The following is a 17,798-nucleotide window of genomic DNA, read 5'->3' as shown; positions in this document are numbered from 1 at the left end:
ACCCAACTAATTCTGATTCGTCCACGACAAGACACACACACACACACACACACACACCTCTCCTCCATTACTCTCTGTACCTCAGATCTCCAGTGCCATGCCCTCTCTCTCTTTATGGCCATGTCTGATGTTCCCCTACTACATATAGTAGAACCAAGTAGAACCCTATTGGGTTCCATGTATAACCTTTTCCCCAAAGGGTTATACCTGGAACCAAAACGGGTTATCCTATGTGGAAAGCAGTAGGACACTTTTGGGACCTTTTTCTCTAAGAGTGTATGTGAGTCCAATAAGAACGTAATGAATGACTGTAACTGTCTTGAACAACAATGGGTCCTGGAGAAGACTAGCCTACCTTCATCAGGGCAGAAGGCACCTCAACTTTGTTTTCATTTGGTAACATTGCATAATTAAAAAAGGATTATAAACCAACTTTGGGAAAAGTTCTAATGAACATTCATTCTGTAAAAGTACATCTGATGTCAAATAGGGACTATTAACTAGAGAGCCCTTTAGCTAGCTAGGTTGCACATAAAAACAATGTATCAAATATCAATCAATTATGGTATCAAATGCTTTAAAAATGTACTTGAATTTAGCTTACCTGAGACAAATCACCAGGCGTTCAACTGGGCTGATGGACTCCCGGGCGAACCTGGCTCCAACCATCTGGAGCAGGTGATCGAACTGGCTTCGGTCCAGACGAAAGTAACGTCGGAATTCCTCTACAAACAGTCGAAGCTCTTGAATGAGACGGTGGAACTCCCCTGCCTGCTTTCGGGACTTTAATCATCTCTGGATCTACACAGACCTGCGGGGCTGTTCCCGGCCCAACAACGCGATCAAGACCACCTTCCTCAACGTTGGTCTCATTGTTGAAAGAGCTATCTTGAATATTTATTATTGCATTTAGCTCCAAAACTGCATTTTGGAGGGAAATTATATTATAGGCTCTCATAATTCATTTGTGGATGTCATCGAATAAATAATATACTTGGCAAATGAATGAATAAAAAATGTGAAGAAATTCTACAGTCAAACTGTTTTTATTATGTTATCCCACATTTGTTTACTGGATATGTGTGCAACAAAAATTCAACATTCACATTTTGCTGCTTTCTGTCAAGTAAGTATACACATACAATTTGATGCATACGTTCGATAAACCCAAGGTATGCACCACACAGAACGCACTGCAACTGCCTCTGCAACGCAATGTTACAAGGCAAACGTAGCGTTCCATTGGAAATGAATGTACTTCTGGTGTATTAAAACGCAATAACGCAGTCGGTGTGTTCGAATACGAAAAGTCAAATCTGACGTTAATTTGACAAAAGTTGGATCCCGTCTAACCATGGCCACTTCCTGTTCCTTGCACAGTGGAGACAAATTAGCCCTGTCTGTGGACTGTACGATCGTTCTTTATGCCGCATTCAAATCAACTGGGAACTCGAAAAAACTGAGAAAAAAACGAACTCCACTGGTAAAATCGTTTTAATGGTCATACAACTCGGAATTCCAAGTCGGGAACTTTGGCCTCTTTCGAGAGCTCCAACTTTCCGACCTGAAGGTCACTGACGTCATGATTTGACCTAGTTTTTTTCCGAGTTCAAATCAGTGATCTTCAGGTTGTAAAATCGGAGCTCTGGAAAGAGGGTTAGGGTTAGGGTTAATCAATTTTCCCAGTCGGAGCTCGCTTTTTGCCAATTCCCAGTTATTTTGAACGCGCATTATAACTGCACCAGGATAAAAATGCGATCAAACCCCGGAAACGGAAATCTTAGAAAAATGAGTTCGGATTTTTGAAACAGCTAATCATTTTATATTTGTGACCGGGCCGTTGAAGAATATATAGGTTGTTTTGCAGATTGGTATCTGTAACAGTAAGTGGGAACTGTATGAATACAGCTGCTTGTCGTTTTGTTATGGCAGTTTATTGTTTTGATTTCAATTACTGTAGGTGGAACTGGGCAAAAAATCTGCTAATAAAATATCCTTGGAATAGATTCTGTTCTCAATCGTGTAAAATGTAATGTAAAACAGGTGAGATGATTAGAGATACATTACGTTAAACGTAATGGCGAAGGGAATGTCATTTAAATTCACTGACATCGAAAACATCATCATGTACTGACATTTGGGTTACTTATTCCAGTATGCATGATTATTGCACGATACAGTGTCATTGCGTGTCCGTTTGTTGGAGGATTGCCTAATAACTGGCAGACAGCAACAGTTAAACAGTTGTCCACCCTACCCCGTTAATTGCAAGTTGATTGCAGACAGGCTTTGTTTGACTGTAGCCGACTTCCGATTGCACACCTTGATTTTTAAGTCACCATTTCTACTGGGTAAGTGGAGCTATTATTGGACTAATTTCACTGTGACTTTTAGTTCCATCTATTAGAAACTGGTCTTATTTCTAGTATGGAGTATTAGCTAAGAAAAGGTGCAATAGGCTAGCCTATTGTAGCCAGTGATTCTAGCTGACTAAACTCAACTGAATGGCGAAGGAAGTAGTTCTAGACCAGTGACAGAGGGTGCAGGTGTGGACTCAAATCTCGTGCATCTGTGGAAACAGCAGCGCGCTGACAGTTACTCTCTTGTGGACAGATCTATGTTAACATAACTGGTACCATAGAACTGTAATTAAGCAGCTGGCCAATTACGCAAGCCTTTAGTTCTGGTTAATCGAAATTAGCTGACAGTCAGAAGTCCTATGAACCAGAGGCAGGAGGATCAGGCCAGGGGGAGTGCTGGGCAGGATATTTGGTTCCTTTCATTGTCACCTTTTCTTTACCACCAGCAGGTGAATGTACTGGTTAGGTTTTCAACATGATCATGGAGAGGACACAATAATAGCTACTTAACACTATTGAGATGCTCAATGTGAATGTCCCAACGGCTGTGGCATCTGCCTTGTCTTTCAGGTACACATGGCAGTGGCAGGTAAAAATGACTTTGCTGTTCTCAACACCGGGCGGAAAATGCCTCTCCTCGGGCTAGGAACATGGAAGAGCGAACCTGGCAAGGTAGGTGCCTCACACGTGATTGATTAACCATTCATCTTTTGAATCAAATATTTATCCCGACTAATTTAGGTTTGTATCAAAATGGAGTGTAGTATCAATATGGGCTTGCTGTTGGGGTCTTTGTAACAATGGCTGCCTTCTTGGGTTGTGCTGTATTCCAGGTGAAACAGGCAGTGGTGTGGGCTTTGCAGGCTGGATACCGTCACATCGACTGTGCTGCCATCTATGGCAACGAGGTGGAGATTGGCGAGGCTCTGCAGGAGACGCTTGGCCCTGACAAAGTAAGCCAACACCAAGGAACATGGTAGCTCTGGTCCAGGGCGTTACATGCGGCTTGAGTCGTCTTCTTATTCAGTGGTCGTTGAAGAAGGCTCAAGCAAACACTTAACACCCTGGCCCAGAGCTACAAGTATAGTATCTAAGGCTTATCAATGTGGATACCATAGACATCAGCGGGAGATACTGAGAAGGACAGAGATGTGCTAGTCCAGCGGTAGCTGCTGATTGGCTGAATACCCGGGGTGTGAGGTGGTTGGAGTTGTCAACAAAGCAGCACGACAGAATAATGATGCCAAGTTTTCGAACTACTGGTAGTTTGAGAAGATGTATAAATCGATCTGTGCATTTGAACAACAGCATAAATGCACATATTTCACTTTTGCATGTCAAACTGAATGACAACTGCAGCATTTGCTGCCACTGTTTTGAACAGATTAGATTATACTATTTAGAATTAACAGTATTCAGACCCCTTGAATTTTTCCACATTTTGTTACGTTAGTCTTATTCTAAAATGTATTCGTTTTTTTCTCCCAGGATGCACCTGAGCTCAATTGAGTCTCATAAGCAAAGGGTCTGAATACTTATGTAAATAAGGTATATGATTATTTTTTTATACATTTGCACAAATTTATAAACTGTTTTTGCTTGTCATTATGGGGTATTGTGTGTATATTGCTGAGATTTTTACTTAAATTGTATTAGTCACATGCGCCGAATACAACAGGTGTAGACTTTACAGTGAAATGCTTACTTACGAGCCCCTAACCAACAATGCAGTTTCAAAAAGTACAGATAAGAATAAGAGAAGTTACAAGTAATTAAAGAGCAGCAGTGAAATAACAATAGCGAGACTTATATACAGGGGGGTACCGGTTATTTCAGTTAGTATGTACAGTGAGGGGAAAAAGTGTTTTAACCCCTGCTGATTTTGTATGTTTGCCCACTGACAAAGAAATAAGTGTATAATTTCAATGGTAGGTTTATTTGAACAGTTGGAGACAGAATAACAAAAAAACGCATGTCAAAAATGTTATAGAATGATTTGCATTTTAATGAGGGAAATAAGTATTTGACCCCTCTGCAAAACATGACTTACTACTTGGTGGCGAAACCCTTGTTGGCAATCACAGAGGTCAGACGTTTCTTGTAGTTGGCCACCAGGTTTGCACACATCTCAGGAGGGATTTGGTCCCACTCCTCTTTGCAGATCTTCTCCAAGTCATTAAGGTTTCGAGACTGACATTTGGCAACTCGAACCTTCAGCTCCCTCCACAGATTTTCTATGGGATTAAGGTCTGGAGACTGGCTAGGCCACTCCAGGACCTTAATGTGCTTCTTCTTGTGCCACTCCTTTGTTGCCTTGGCCGTGTGTTTTGAGCCATTGTCATGCTGGAATACCCATCCACGACCTGTTTTCAATGCCCTGGCTGAGGGAAGGATGTTCTCAACCAAGATTTGACGGTACATGGCCCCGTCCATCGTCCCTTTGATGCGGTGAAGTTGTCTTGTCCCCTTAGCAGAAACACCCCAAAGCATAATGTTTCCACCTCCATGTTTGACGGTGGGGATGGTGTTCTTGGGGTCATAGGCAGCATTCCTCCTCCTCCAAACACGGCAAGTTGAGTTGATGGCAAAGAGCTCCATTTTGATCTCATCTGACCACAACACTTTCACCAGTTGTCCTCTGAATCATTCAGATGTTCATTGGCAAACTTCAGGTGGGCATGTATATGTATTCTTGAGCAGGGGGACCTTGCGGGCGCTGCAGGATTTCAGTCCTTCACGGCGTAGTATGTTACCAATTGTTTTCTTGGTGACTATGGTCCCAGCTGCCTTGAGATCATTGACAAGATCCTCCCGTGTAGTTCTGGGCTGATTCCTCACCGTTCTCATGATCATTGCAACCCCACAAGGTGAGATCTTGCATGGAGCCCCAGGCCGAGGGATATTGACAGTTCTTTTGTGTTTCTTCCATTTGCGAATAATCGCACCAAATGTTGTCACCTTCTCACCAAGCTGCTTGGTGATGGTCTTGTAGCCCATTCCAGCCTTGTGTAGGTCTACAATCTTGTCCCTGACATCCTTGGAGAGCTCTTTGGTCTTGGCCATGGTGGAGAGTTTGGAATCTGATTGATTGCTTCTGTGGACAGGGGTCTTTTTTACAGGTAACAAGTTGCAGTTAGGAGCACTCCCTTTAAGAGTGTGCTCCTAATCTCAGCTCGTTATCTGTATAAAAGACACATGGGAGCCAGAAATCTTTCTGATTGAGAGGGGGTCAAATACTTATTTCCCTCATTAAAATGCAAATTTATAACATTTCTGACATGCGTTTTTCTGGATATTTTTGTTGTTATTCTGTCTCTCACTGTTCAAATAAACCTACCATTAAAATTATAGACTGATCCTTTCTTTATCAGTGGTAAACGTACAAAATCAGCAGGGGATCAAATACTTTCTTCCCCCACTGTGTATGTATATATCTGTCAGCGCGCTGCTGCATACACACACGTGTGTACCGAAGTATGTGGATGCCCCTTCAATGTGTTTGCAGTTGCTGACGGGTGTATAAAATTGAGTTCAGTGACTTTTTTAATGTGGCACTGTCACAGGATGCCACCTTTCCAACAAGTCATTTCATCAGAGTGCCCTGCTAGAGCTGCCCCGGGCAACTGTAAGTGCTGTTATTGTGAAGTGGAAACGTCTAGGAGCAACAACGGCTCAGCCACAAAGTGGTAGGCCACACACAAGCTCACAGAACGGGATCGCTGACATCAGCAAACCCATCACCCACAGGACTCCTTACACGCCGTCTGCCTGGTTAAGTTGAAACTGGGATTCATCCGTGAAGATGCGTGCCAGTGGCCATCGAAGGTGAGCATTTGCCCATGGAAGTTGATTACGACACCAAACTGCAGTCAGTTCAAGACCCTGGGGAGGACGATGAGCACGCAGATGAGCTTCCCTGAAATGGTTTCTGACAGTTTGTGCAGAAATTCTTCATTTGTGCAAATCCACAGTTTAATCAGTTGTCCGGGTGGCTGATCTTAGACGATCCCGCAGGTGAAGAAGCCGGATGTGGAGATCTTGGGCTGGCGTGCTGACACGTGGTCTGCAGTTGAGGCCGGTTGGACGTACTGCCAAATTCTCTAAAACGCATTGAAGGTGGCTTATGGTAGAGAAATGAACATTTTAAATTGTCTGGCAAGTGCTCTGGTGGACATTCCTGCCACCAGCATGACAATTTCACGCTCCCTGAACTTGAGACATGTGGCACTATTGTGTGACAAAACGGCACATTTTAGTGGCCTTTTATTGTCCCCAGCATAAGGTGCACTTGTCTAATGATCATGCTGTTTTATCAGCTTCTTGATATACCACAGATTTTTTTTTTGTGCGTATGGAAAATGTCTGATCTTTTATTTCAGCTCATGAAACATGGGACCAACACTTTTTACATGTTATATACATGTATGTACAGTTGAAGTCGAAGTTTACATACACCTTAGCCAAATACATTCAAACTCAGTTTTTCACAATTCCTGACATTTAATCCTAGTAAAAATTCCCTGTCTTAGATCAGTTAGGATCACCACTTTTATTTTAAGAATGTGAAATGTCAAAATAATAATAGAACGATTTATTTCAGCTTTTATTTCTTTCATCGCATTCCCAGTGGGTCAGAAGTTTACATGCACTCAATTAGTATTTGGTAGCATTGCCTTTAAATTGTTTAACTTGGGTCAAACGTTTTGGGTAGCCTTCCACAAGCTTCCCACAATAAGTTGGGTGAATTTTGGCCCATTCCTCCTGACAGAGCTGGTGTAACTGAGTCAGGTTTGTAGGCCTCCTTGTCTAACAGTATAGCTTCCATCCCTCTCCTCACCCCTACCTGGGCTCGAACCAGGGACCCTCTGCACTCATCGACAACAGCCATCCTCGAAGCATCGTTACACTCCACAAAAGCCGCGGCCCTTGCAGAGCAAGGGGAACAACTTCAAGGTCTCGGAGCAAGTGACGTCACCGAATGAAACGCTATTAGCGCGCACCCTGCTAACCACCTAGCCATTTCACATCGGTTACACTTGCTCGCACGTGCTTTTGTTCTGCCCACAAATTTTCTATAGGATTGAGGTCAGGGCTTTGTGGTGGCCACTCCAATGCATTGACTTTGTCCTGAAGCCATGTTGCCACAACTTTGGAAGTATGCTTGGGGTCATTGTCCATTTGGAAGACCCATTTGCGACCAAGCTTTAACTTCCTGACTGATGTCTTGAGATGTTGCATCAATATATCCACAATTTTCCATCCTCATGATGCCATGCCTTGAAGTGCACCAGTCCCTCCTGCAGCAAAGCACCCCCACAACATGCTGCCACCCCCGTGCTTCACGGTTGGGATGGTGTTCTTTGACTTGCAAGCCTTGCCCTTTTTCCTCCAAACATAACGATGATCATTATGGCCAAACAGTTCTATTTTTGTTTCATCAGACCACAGGAGATTTCTCCAAAAAGTACGATCTTTGTCCCCATGTGCAGTTGCAAACCGTAGTCTGGCTTTTAAGGCGGTTTTATAGCAGTGGCTTTTTCCTTGCTGAGTGGCCTTTCAGATTATGTAGATATAGGACTCGTTTTACTGTGGATATAGGTACTTTTGTACCTGTTTCCTCCAGCATCTTTACAGGGTCCTTTGCTGTTCTGGGATTGATTTGCGCTTTTTGCACCAAAGTATGTTCATCTCTAGGAGACAGAACGCGTCTCCTTCCTGAGTGGTATGACGCCTGCGTGGTCCTATGGTGTTTATACTTGCATGCTATTGTTTGTACAGATGGAAGCAATTTCCAAACGCCTGTTCAAGGATGAACCAGACTTGTGGAGGTCTACAATTATTTTTCTGAGGTATTGGCTGATTGCTTTTGATTTTCCCATGATGTCAAGCAAAGAGGCACTGAGTTGGAAGGTAGGCCTTGAAATACATCCAGAGGTACACCTCCAATTGACTCAAATTATGTCAATTAGCATATCAGAATTTTCTAAAGCCATGACATCATTTTCTGAAATGTTCCAAGCTGTTTAAAGGCACAGTCAACTTAGTGTATGTAAACTTCTGACCCACTGGTATTGCGATACAATGAATTATAAGTGAAATAATCTGTCTGTAAACAATTGTTGGAAAAAGTACTTGTGTCATGCTCAAAGTAGATGTCCTAACCGACTTGCCAAAACTACAGTTTGTTAACGAGACATTTTTGGAGTGTTTGAAAAAGATGTTTTAATGACTCCAACGTAAGTGTATGTACATTTGACTTCAACAGTATGTATATTTATTTTTTGGGACTTGTCACACAAGTTATCCTTTGTGCCACTAGCCCGATGATGGGGTCAAGTAAAGGGGTATGTGTTTCTCTGTTTACACCTGTCTCTGTATACAGGCCCTGAGGCGAGAGGATGTGTTTATCACCTCTAAGCTGTGGAACACACAGCATCACCCAGAGGATGTTGAGCCCGCTCTGCTTAAGACGCTGAAAGAGCTGAGGCTGGAGTACCTGGATCTCTACCTCATCCACTGGCCCTACGCTTTCCAGTGAGTAGCATCCATCATGGGTTCTGGAGAGGCACTAGCCTCACTGAACATGATACAGCAAAACATTTATAGGATTGCCAGACACTAGCAGAATATCCTTTTTTTTAAATTAATTTCAAGCTGGGTATTAAACTTGCTTTAATAATTTTTACAATGATCAATTCACATTACAGGGGTTGTGTAACTACACAAACTGTATGGGCATCCTATACTGTTCAGTGGTAACATTGTGCCCGTACTTCCCCTTACCTTTCCCACAGACAAGGTGACGCTCCTTTCCCTAAGTCAGAGGACGGCACCCTGCTGTATGACGACATCGACTACAAGCTGACTTGGGCTGCCATGGAGAAGCTGGTGGGGAAGGGCATGATCAGGGCTATCGGCCTGTCCAACTTCAACAGCAGACAGATAGACGACGTGCTGTCTGTAGCCAACATCAAACCCACTGTGCTTCAGGTAAGGAGAAGATGTGTTGACTGTGCGTACATTATACCTAGCTACCAGGATTTCCGTTATGAAAATGCATTTTAATTTACCGGACAGTTGAGAAATGTACCAGACCCTGATTAGGGTTTCCACCCACGATGCTCAGAATGATAGAAATCACATTTTATATTATGGTAATTCATCTTAACAGAACATGCAAGTCGAGGATGCAATGAGGTGTGTCCTTACTGCACATTTTGAAGATAGTATAACTGTCCATATTTACTTTTCCTCAGCCAACAAGATGAGTAACAAACAGAAAAATCAGTAGCCTACTGTATGCATAGGCGGCGCACGACTTTCAAGTTTGGGGAAGCAATTTTTCGTCCATGTTAACTGGAGGAGGAAATGATTGTCCAAAAACTTAAGTGGCACTGACCCAACAATGATAAAGTGAGTATGCGCAGTGCACACTCACCGGGGATATAGCCAATGCTCTCAGTTGGCGTCAAGATGGGCTATAGGCCTACTGTTGTTCGCTCAATTAAGTTGAGGATTTTTATTACTAAAAGACATGTCTTTTCATTGTCTCCTCTTTACAGCAATAGCCATTTACTTTCCAAACTGTCTGGCTACCGGACAATGAAATAGAAATTTTTTAAAAAAGAACATGAGAGAAATAGGCTACTGGTTTCAATGGCTTATGGAAGTCTATATAAAATAATTGCCTCCACGGATATGGTAAGATTTTGCCTAGGCTACTTTGAAGCAAGGTAAAACATGCCTCATATTTTGTAAAACGTTCAGGTTTCAAACAATTTAAGTAGCTATGTTTTAAAAATGCATACTACCACCAGCTCATCCAAAGAGGTGTGATGCGCTGTTGAAGCCTGCCTTCCGTTGACTATGCATTTGAGTGGCGAATGGGAAGAATGCCTCAATTACCGGTTGAGAAATACAAATATTAGCTATTTTTAATCGTGCCCCAAAAACTATTTTTAACACACAATTGCAATTAGAATTGTTGCGCTTAAAACAATGTCTGACAGATGTTCTGCTTGAAGGCTCTGTATCTGTATGCTGTGCATGAGATAAATAAGATGCATAATGAATAAACTTCCCACAGAATTATGCAAATTAACCCATAGACTGATAAGCATGACCGGTCAAATGTGTTCCAATCAATGAAAGGCTAAAAAGCATTAAACGGCTACAAGCCGGCTGTTACCAGCTAACGGAAACCCTGCTAGCTACCTACCTGAAGATCAGTTGAGAAACTATTTTTATATTTAACTAGGCAAGTCGGTTCAGAATTTCAATTAAGAACAAATTCTTATTTACAATGACGGCCTAACCTGGCTAAACCCTCCCCTAACCCGGACGACGCTGGGCCAATTGTGGCCGACCTTTGGGACTCCCAATCACGGCCGGTTGTGATACAGCCCGGGATCGAACCAGGGTCTGTAGTGACACCTCTAGCACCGCGATGCAGTGCCTTAGACTGCTGTGCCACTCGGGAGCAAAGAGTCAAACCTAGAATGTTCTGATCTGTAGTCAGGCGCGTTATCCATTGCGCCACTAGCCCGGTGAAAGGGGTGGTGTTTGTCACTACCACAACCAGTCTTCTCAGTCCATCGCTCCTCCAATATCCTTGCATACAACCCTCCCCCTACTGTCTCTTCATGTCCCTGTCAGAAATACAGCAAGTGTTTGTTGAGTTAAATATTAGAACATGATTTGAGTTTTGCTAGATAGGGAGGTCTTTATGTGGCATGTGCTGTGTGTACATTATTCCTCCTTACCTAAAGATCAGTTGGTAAAAAGTTTAAGAGCTAGACAGCAGTCAAACCTAGAATATTCTGATCCGTAGTCATCCATTGCTAGCCCGCTGACAGTTGTGGTTTCTGTTATTCAGGTGGAAAGCCATCCGTATCTGGCTCAGGTGGAGTTGCTGCAACACTGCCGGGACAGGGGCCTGGTGATGACAGCGTACAGCCCACTGGGGTCACCGGATCGGGCATGGAAGCATCCTGACGAGCCCGTCCTCCTGGATGAACCAGCCATCGGCACCCTGGCCAAGAAGTACAACAAGTCCCCAGCACAAATTATCATTAGGTGAGTAATGTTCTAGCCTAGTACTCTTTACTCAATGATAACCCAGCATCCCCATGTCATATCAAATTCCAGAAATAAAGACACCAGTAACACATTGATTATGTTTGGAATATAAACTGATATTATGCCATGAGCCTATCAGCAGGATAGTGATGCCATGTTTTCCACAACTTAAAGGTGATGAACCCATCCTCTTGCGTCTGTACAGTGAAACGGGTGTAAAATAAATGCGCAACAAACAAACACACACCTTGCCTTGACCCAATCTGCGGGCTAGTGGCACAATGGATAACAATGTGTCTGATTACGGATCAGAAGTTTCTAGATTCGACTCCTGTTTAAATCGTAACTTTTTTTTTCAATATCCCAATTTCTCTTTAGGTAGGCAGGATAAATGTATCAGTACGATATATCAAGACCTCCTGATTTTTAGCACAATAATTCATAAAATAAATTAATAAAACACATGGTCTAGTGATCAGATCTTGCTTTTCATGTAACCTATTTGGTCTCAAACCAAACCATGTACATCTTGTCTCTTTGCTAGATGGCAGACGCAGCGAGGAGTGGTGACAATCCCTAAAAGTGTGACCGAGGCTCGGATCAAAGAGAATATCCAGGTGGGTTATTCTGTTTGACGATCTATAATTGTAAATTGCTGCACAATTCAGTCTACTACAGCAAGAAACCAAAGCTCTATTACTATTTCTACCCATAAACTGTTTTCATAAGTCCCATGTAATTATTTGACTACTGAGTGGACTCGTAATCTAAAATGCGTGTGTATCCTCAGGTGTTTGACTTTACCCTTGCAGCAGAAGAGATGAAGTGTATAACAGCATTGAACAAAGGATGGCGCTATATTGTACCAACCATCACAGTGAGTGACTTTAGAGCTCCCTCTACTGGTATATGTGTACAATGGCTGTGAGACCAGAGAATGTGATAGCCAGCTCACAATGGTTAAATGTTTCATAGAGGGCTAATACTATATGTAATCAGTTGGTTGAATTAAGCAACCAAAATAGTGTCTCTGTTGATATTCTACCATAGCAGTTGTCAGTGGGCTAGTGGGGCAATGGATTACGCGTCTGACTGCCGATCAGAAGATTCTATGTCCGACTCCTGGCTAGCTCGTGACTTTTTTCCAATTGTTGTTGCAGGTTGATGGGAAGCCCGTCCCCAGGGATGCAGGACATCCACACTACCCCTTCATTGACCCCTACTGAGTAAATCCCGAACTGCTGCCCACTTGTGCCTTTGGGAACCCCCTCCCCTTCCTCAACCCCATCCTAGGCTGTGTCCCAATTAAATGGCTTTCTTTTGTCATAATCCTCCTGAGTGACAACTCTTTTGAAGTGGTTTTTTTTTTTTTTTTTTAGGGGAAAGGTTGGTAGAAAGTCCAGCTCCTGTCAGATCAGTTGTCATGGTGGTGGAGAAAGAGTGTATTAGGACATAGCATCTGTGTTCTTCATAATAAAAATGTTTTGTTACTGCCCTTGAATTATTTGCTTTGACTGATTGGTAATTAAAATTTATCCCATCTTTCACCAAGCCCAGTACCTACATCCCACCAACTCAACATATGTAAATGACAATGTATATGTAGAGACTAGTATACAGCTGCAGCAATTTTATCCTCTTGGCCCAGACAGAAGATATCCCAGCTAGACAGACAGATATTCTGTTGGGGACTTCCTGTTGCACACCACAAACCCGGTCACCTGGATGGAAAGAAGGATTCTGATTAAGTTTTGGTTTATTTTATAAATCGTGCTAGGTGGGGAGCTTTTTATATAAATGTTGCACGTTCAAAAGTACATTTTTGATTTGTATTTGTAAATCGAGGGCCTTCAGTAAAATTAATGCCATAAAGATTTGCATAGGAGAGATGGGTGCGAACATGACATGGCAAACCTGCAACTCCATATTTGGAAGCGCTTAGCGCTCACCTAACTTCTGGCAGGAATTTGACAAGAAAAAGACAACGCCTAGACGAAGTTCTCACACAGAAAAAAAATATCACGGTAGAAAGCGATTTGTAGTTTAAAAAATGGTTCTCACGCGTAGTCGTATTTATAAAAAAAAAAAAAGTTGCTCACTTTGATGCTGTTGACCCGGATCACTGGTTGCTGCGGAAAGAAGGGGGTGAGTGTAACCGGTGTGAAATAGCTAGCTAGTTAGCGGTGCGGAGATGCCCCTGACCGTAGCGTGCAATTGTACTTGGCTGTGCGCGCCAATACCGTTTCAATCGGTGACGTCACTCGCTCTAAGACCTTGGAAGTAGGCGTTTCCCTACTATTAAATAATGATATAGTTAAGTTTGAGGTTAAAGATCTGCTTTCACACTTTTGGGAAAGGGCTTGTGAAGAAAAATCTTATTGCAAGAACTGGGAGTTCTTTAAATTTGAGGTGTCCAAATACCTTAGAAAATATGGTAGTAATCTTGCTAAGACCTGAAGAGCTGAGGAGGAAAAGGTGATCATAACTTCCCTTTCTCAGAGGTCCCCAGCCGGCCTCTCGGAGAAGATGGAACTAATTGAGTTATAAAATAAACTGGATAATAAATATAGATTAAAAGCAGAAGGAGCCTTTATTAGATCTAGGAAAAAATGGATTGAGGGAGAACAGAATTCATCCTATTTCTTTAGACTTCAGAAATTTCACTCTAAAAATAACACTATCCATAAGTTAAACATTGATGGTGTTATTACAGATGACCAAAAATGTATTGTTAAATACTGTAGCAATTTTTACAGAAAATTGTATAGCTCTACATACTGTCAGGAATCCACAGATATGTTTTTTGACTCACTGAATAATGTTCACCCTATCAGTGATATAGAATCTAAACAGTGTGATGAACCCATCAAAGTTGAAGAGATTATAGTCTATCAAACGTCGAAAGAACAATAAATCACCAGGTGTTGATGGAATTACATCAGAATTTTACAAATTATTTTCTGAACAAGTTGCTCCCTTCCTATTTGAAGTCTTTTTAGAGAGTATTAAAAACAATCTTCTCCCTCCTACAATGAGTCGGGTTAATAACACTGATACCTAAGCCTAAAAAAGAAGTGCTGCTCATCGATAACTGGCGTACAATGTGTCTTCTTAATGACTATAAGATATTAGCCTTACTACTTGCAAAAAGAATTTAAGTCCTGGATGCAATCATTGATGAAACAGTCTGGCTTTATGAGGAACAGACATATACTGCTAAAAAAAACAACACATCCTAGATCTGAATGAAAGAAATAATCTTATTAAATACTTTTTTCTTTACATAGTTGAATGTGCTTACAACAAAATCACACAAAAATAAATGGAAATCCAATTTATCAACCCATGGAGGTCTGGATTTGGAGTCACACTCAAAATTAAAGTGGAAAACCACACTACAGGCTGATCCAACTTTGATGTAATGTCCTTAAAACAAGTCAAAATGAGGCTCAGTAGTGTGTGTGGCTTCCACGTGCCTGTATGACCTCCCTACAACACCTGGGCATGCTCCTGATGAGGTGGCGGATGGTCTCCTGAGGGATCTCCTCCCAGACCTGGACTAAAGCATCCGCCAACTCCTGGACAGTCTGTGGTTCAACGTGGTGTTGTTGGATGGAGCGAGACATGATGTCCCAGATGTGCTCAATTGGATTCAGGTCTGGGGAACGGGCGGGCCAGTCCATAGCATCAATGCCTTCCTCTTGCAGGAACTGCTGACACACTCCAGCCACATGAGGTCTAGCATTGTCTTGCATTAGGAGGAACCCAGGGCCAACCGCACCAGCATATGGTCTCACAAGGGGTCTGAGGATCTCATCTCGGTACCTAATGGCAGTCAGGCTACCTCTGGCGAGCACATGGAGGGCTGTGCGGCCCCCCAAAGAAATGCCACCCCACACCATGACTGACCCACCGCCAAACCGGTCATGCTGGAGGATGTTGCTGCCTGCAACATCCTCCACGTCTCCTGATGTACTGGCCTGTCTCCTGGTAGCGCCTCCATGCTCTGGACACTACGCTGACAGACACAGCAAACCTTCTTGCCACAGCTCGCATTGATGTACCATCCTGGATGAGCTGCACTACCTGAGCCACTTGTGTGGGTTGTAGACTCCGTCTCATGCTACCACTAGAGTGAAAGCACCGCCAGCATTCAAAAGTGACCAAAACATCAGCCAGGAAGCATAGGAACTGAGAAGTGGTTTGTGGTCCCCACCTGCAGAACCACTCCTTTATTGGGGGTGTCTTGCTAATTGCCTATAATTTCCACCTGTTGTCTATTCCATTTGCACAACAGCATGTGAAATCTATTGTCAATCAGTGTTGCTTCCTAAGTGGACAGTTTGATTTTACAGAAGTGTGATTGACTTGGAGTTACATTGCGTTGTTTAAGTGTTCCCTTTATTTTTTTGAGCAGTGTATTTCTAACGATGTCAGACTAGTATTAGACATACTTGACTACTCAGACCTAATAACTGAGGATAGCTTCATATTATTTTTAGATTTTTATAAAGCATTTGACACAATAGAGCATCAGTTCCTCTTCCACTCCCTTGAGAGACTTGGCTTTGGGGATTTCTTCTGTAACGCTATTAAGACTCTCTATGCAAATTGAACAGCTCTATCAAATTGAAATATGGCACCTCACCTAGATTTGAGTTAAAGAGAGGAATTAGGCAAGGTTGTCTTATCTCTCCATACCTGTTTTTATTAATCACCCAACTTCTTACAAATTCTTTAAATAATAGTCCTGTACAAGGTATTTCCATAGCTGGTAAAGAAATTATTATAAACCAGCTGGCTGATGATACTACACTTTTTCTGAAAGATGCTAACCAAATTCCCATATCGATCAATTTCAGAATCCATTTCCAAAGCGTCTGGTCTATATCTTAACATTAATAAATGTGAACTCACGGCTGTCAAAGATTGTGTGACTCCTTCATATTATGGTGTTCCAGTAAAAGAAGAACTTACATATTTAGACATAACTATTACAAAGGATCAGAAGTCTAGAGGCTTACTAAATTTTAACCCTCTTATTAAAAAACGCCAGAAGAAGCTAAATCAATGGCTACAGAGGGACTTATCTTTAAAACGAAGAGTCCTAATAACCAAGGCCGAAGGTATCTCTAGACTAACATATGGCGCTCTATCTTTATATCTTGACAGTAAAATAAGCAAGGTGATAGACCAGATGCTTTTCAACTTTCTTTGGAGAAACCGTACCCATTACATTAGGAAAACTGTTGTAATGAACACTTATGAGAATGGTGGTCTGAATTTTCTGGACTTTACTACCTTAAAAATTACTTTTAAGATCAATTGGATAAAACAATTCCTAAGAAGACCCACTTCTATGTGGAATTCTATTCCTCATCATGTCTTCTCTACTTTTGGTGGCCTTAACTTCATGTTGGATTGCAATTATAATATTGACAAAGTTCCGGTGAAACTTTCTGCGTTTCATCGGCAGGTTTTCTTGTCATGGTCCTTAATTTATAAGCATAATTTTTCTCCACACAGATATTATATATAGAATAATCGGGATATATTGTATAAAAATTCCTCTTTGTTTTTAGAATATTGGTTCCGAAATAATATCCTATTGGTGAGCCAACTGGTAAATGCAGCGGTTTTTTAACTCAGTTATAAGGAATTCTTATCACTTTACAAGGTCCCTGTAACACCTAAAGATTTTGCAATTGTTTTAGATGCCATTCCCTCAGGTGTTGCTTTATTATTCAGGAATGTGTCAAGACCTGACCCTCAGAGCTTACCTTCCATAGACCCTGTTGACTCATCAGTAGGAAAGATTTGTTTCTCTTTTGGTCCATTCAACAACAGAGCGATACGAACCTTGTTTCAGCAGGATGTTGAATCTATCCTTATGTCATGCCTTATTGGAATGGGTTTATTGATAATATCTGTTGGAAAAAAGTTTGGATGTTGCCACACACATACCTACTTGTTAACCAAATTAAGGAAGTTTCCTTTAAAATTATTCATAAATATTATCCTGCCAATTACTATATGAAGAAGTTGAAGGAAAACATCAACTCAAATTGCTCCTTTTGTAATGACCACCCAGAAACAGTGTTGCATCTTAGATATATAATTGAACACATTTATGAAGATCTTACACTATTGTGGAGAGATGTACTGTTTGGATTCTTGACCTACGATAGAAATACAATGAAACATTTTGATGTAATTAATTTCATTTTTCTTTTGGCCAAATTTCATATTCACAAATGTAAATTTACAAACAAAAAAAGCACATTTTCTTACCTTACAAAAATAAATTGAACTATATTTTAAGACAATGAAATACTCTACTAACAAAAAAAGCTGTTAAAA

At 41.7% G+C, this 17,798-nt stretch overlaps 1 protein-coding gene across 2 annotated transcripts; it reads left to right on the top strand.

Moving 5' to 3' along the window:
* Positions 1-1,681: 1,681 nt before the first annotated feature.
* Positions 1,682-12,939, top strand: akr1a1b (aldo-keto reductase family 1, member A1b (aldehyde reductase)). 2 transcript variants are annotated; one of them, XM_029750566.1, is made up of 9 exons: positions 1,682-1,883; positions 2,931-3,032; positions 3,194-3,313; positions 8,743-8,894; positions 9,155-9,350; positions 11,236-11,435; positions 11,983-12,055; positions 12,229-12,315; positions 12,599-12,939. In XM_029750566.1, exons 2-9 carry the CDS (start codon positions 2,937-2,939, stop codon positions 12,662-12,664), a joined length of 990 nt encoding a protein of 329 aa, XP_029606426.1. In that variant the 5' UTR covers positions 1,682-1,883; positions 2,931-2,936; the 3' UTR covers positions 12,665-12,939. The 2 variants fall into 2 exon arrangements, with proteins under 2 accessions (XP_029606426.1, XP_029606427.1); XM_029750567.1 differs by lacking the exon at positions 1,682-1,883 and adding an exon at positions 1,955-2,351.
* The last annotated feature ends 4,859 nt before the right edge of the window (positions 12,940-17,798 follow it).

The sequence above is a fragment of the Salmo trutta genome, chromosome 4, assembly GCF_901001165.1.
Source record: "Salmo trutta chromosome 4, fSalTru1.1, whole genome shotgun sequence".
NCBI lineage: Eukaryota > Metazoa > Chordata > Actinopteri > Salmoniformes > Salmonidae > Salmo > Salmo trutta.
The sequence above is the reverse complement of the archived record's forward strand: the minus strand, read 5'-3'. Positions and strand labels throughout refer to the sequence as shown.

What these genes read in the sequence shown, in the direction of transcription:
- akr1a1b (XM_029750566.1), top strand. Translation starts at nt 2,937, where the DNA reads ATGGCAGTGGCAGGTAAAAATGACTTTGCTGTTCTCAACACCGGGCGG. An exon ending in GGAAGAGCGAACCTGGCAAG is followed by an intron (nt 3,033 to 3,193) that starts GTAGGTGCCTCA and finishes GCTGTATTCCAG; the next exon opens with GTGAAACAGGCAGTGGTGTG. An exon ending in TCAAACCCACTGTGCTTCAG is followed by an intron (nt 9,351 to 11,235) that starts GTAAGGAGAAGA and finishes TCTGTTATTCAG; the next exon opens with GTGGAAAGCCATCCGTATCT.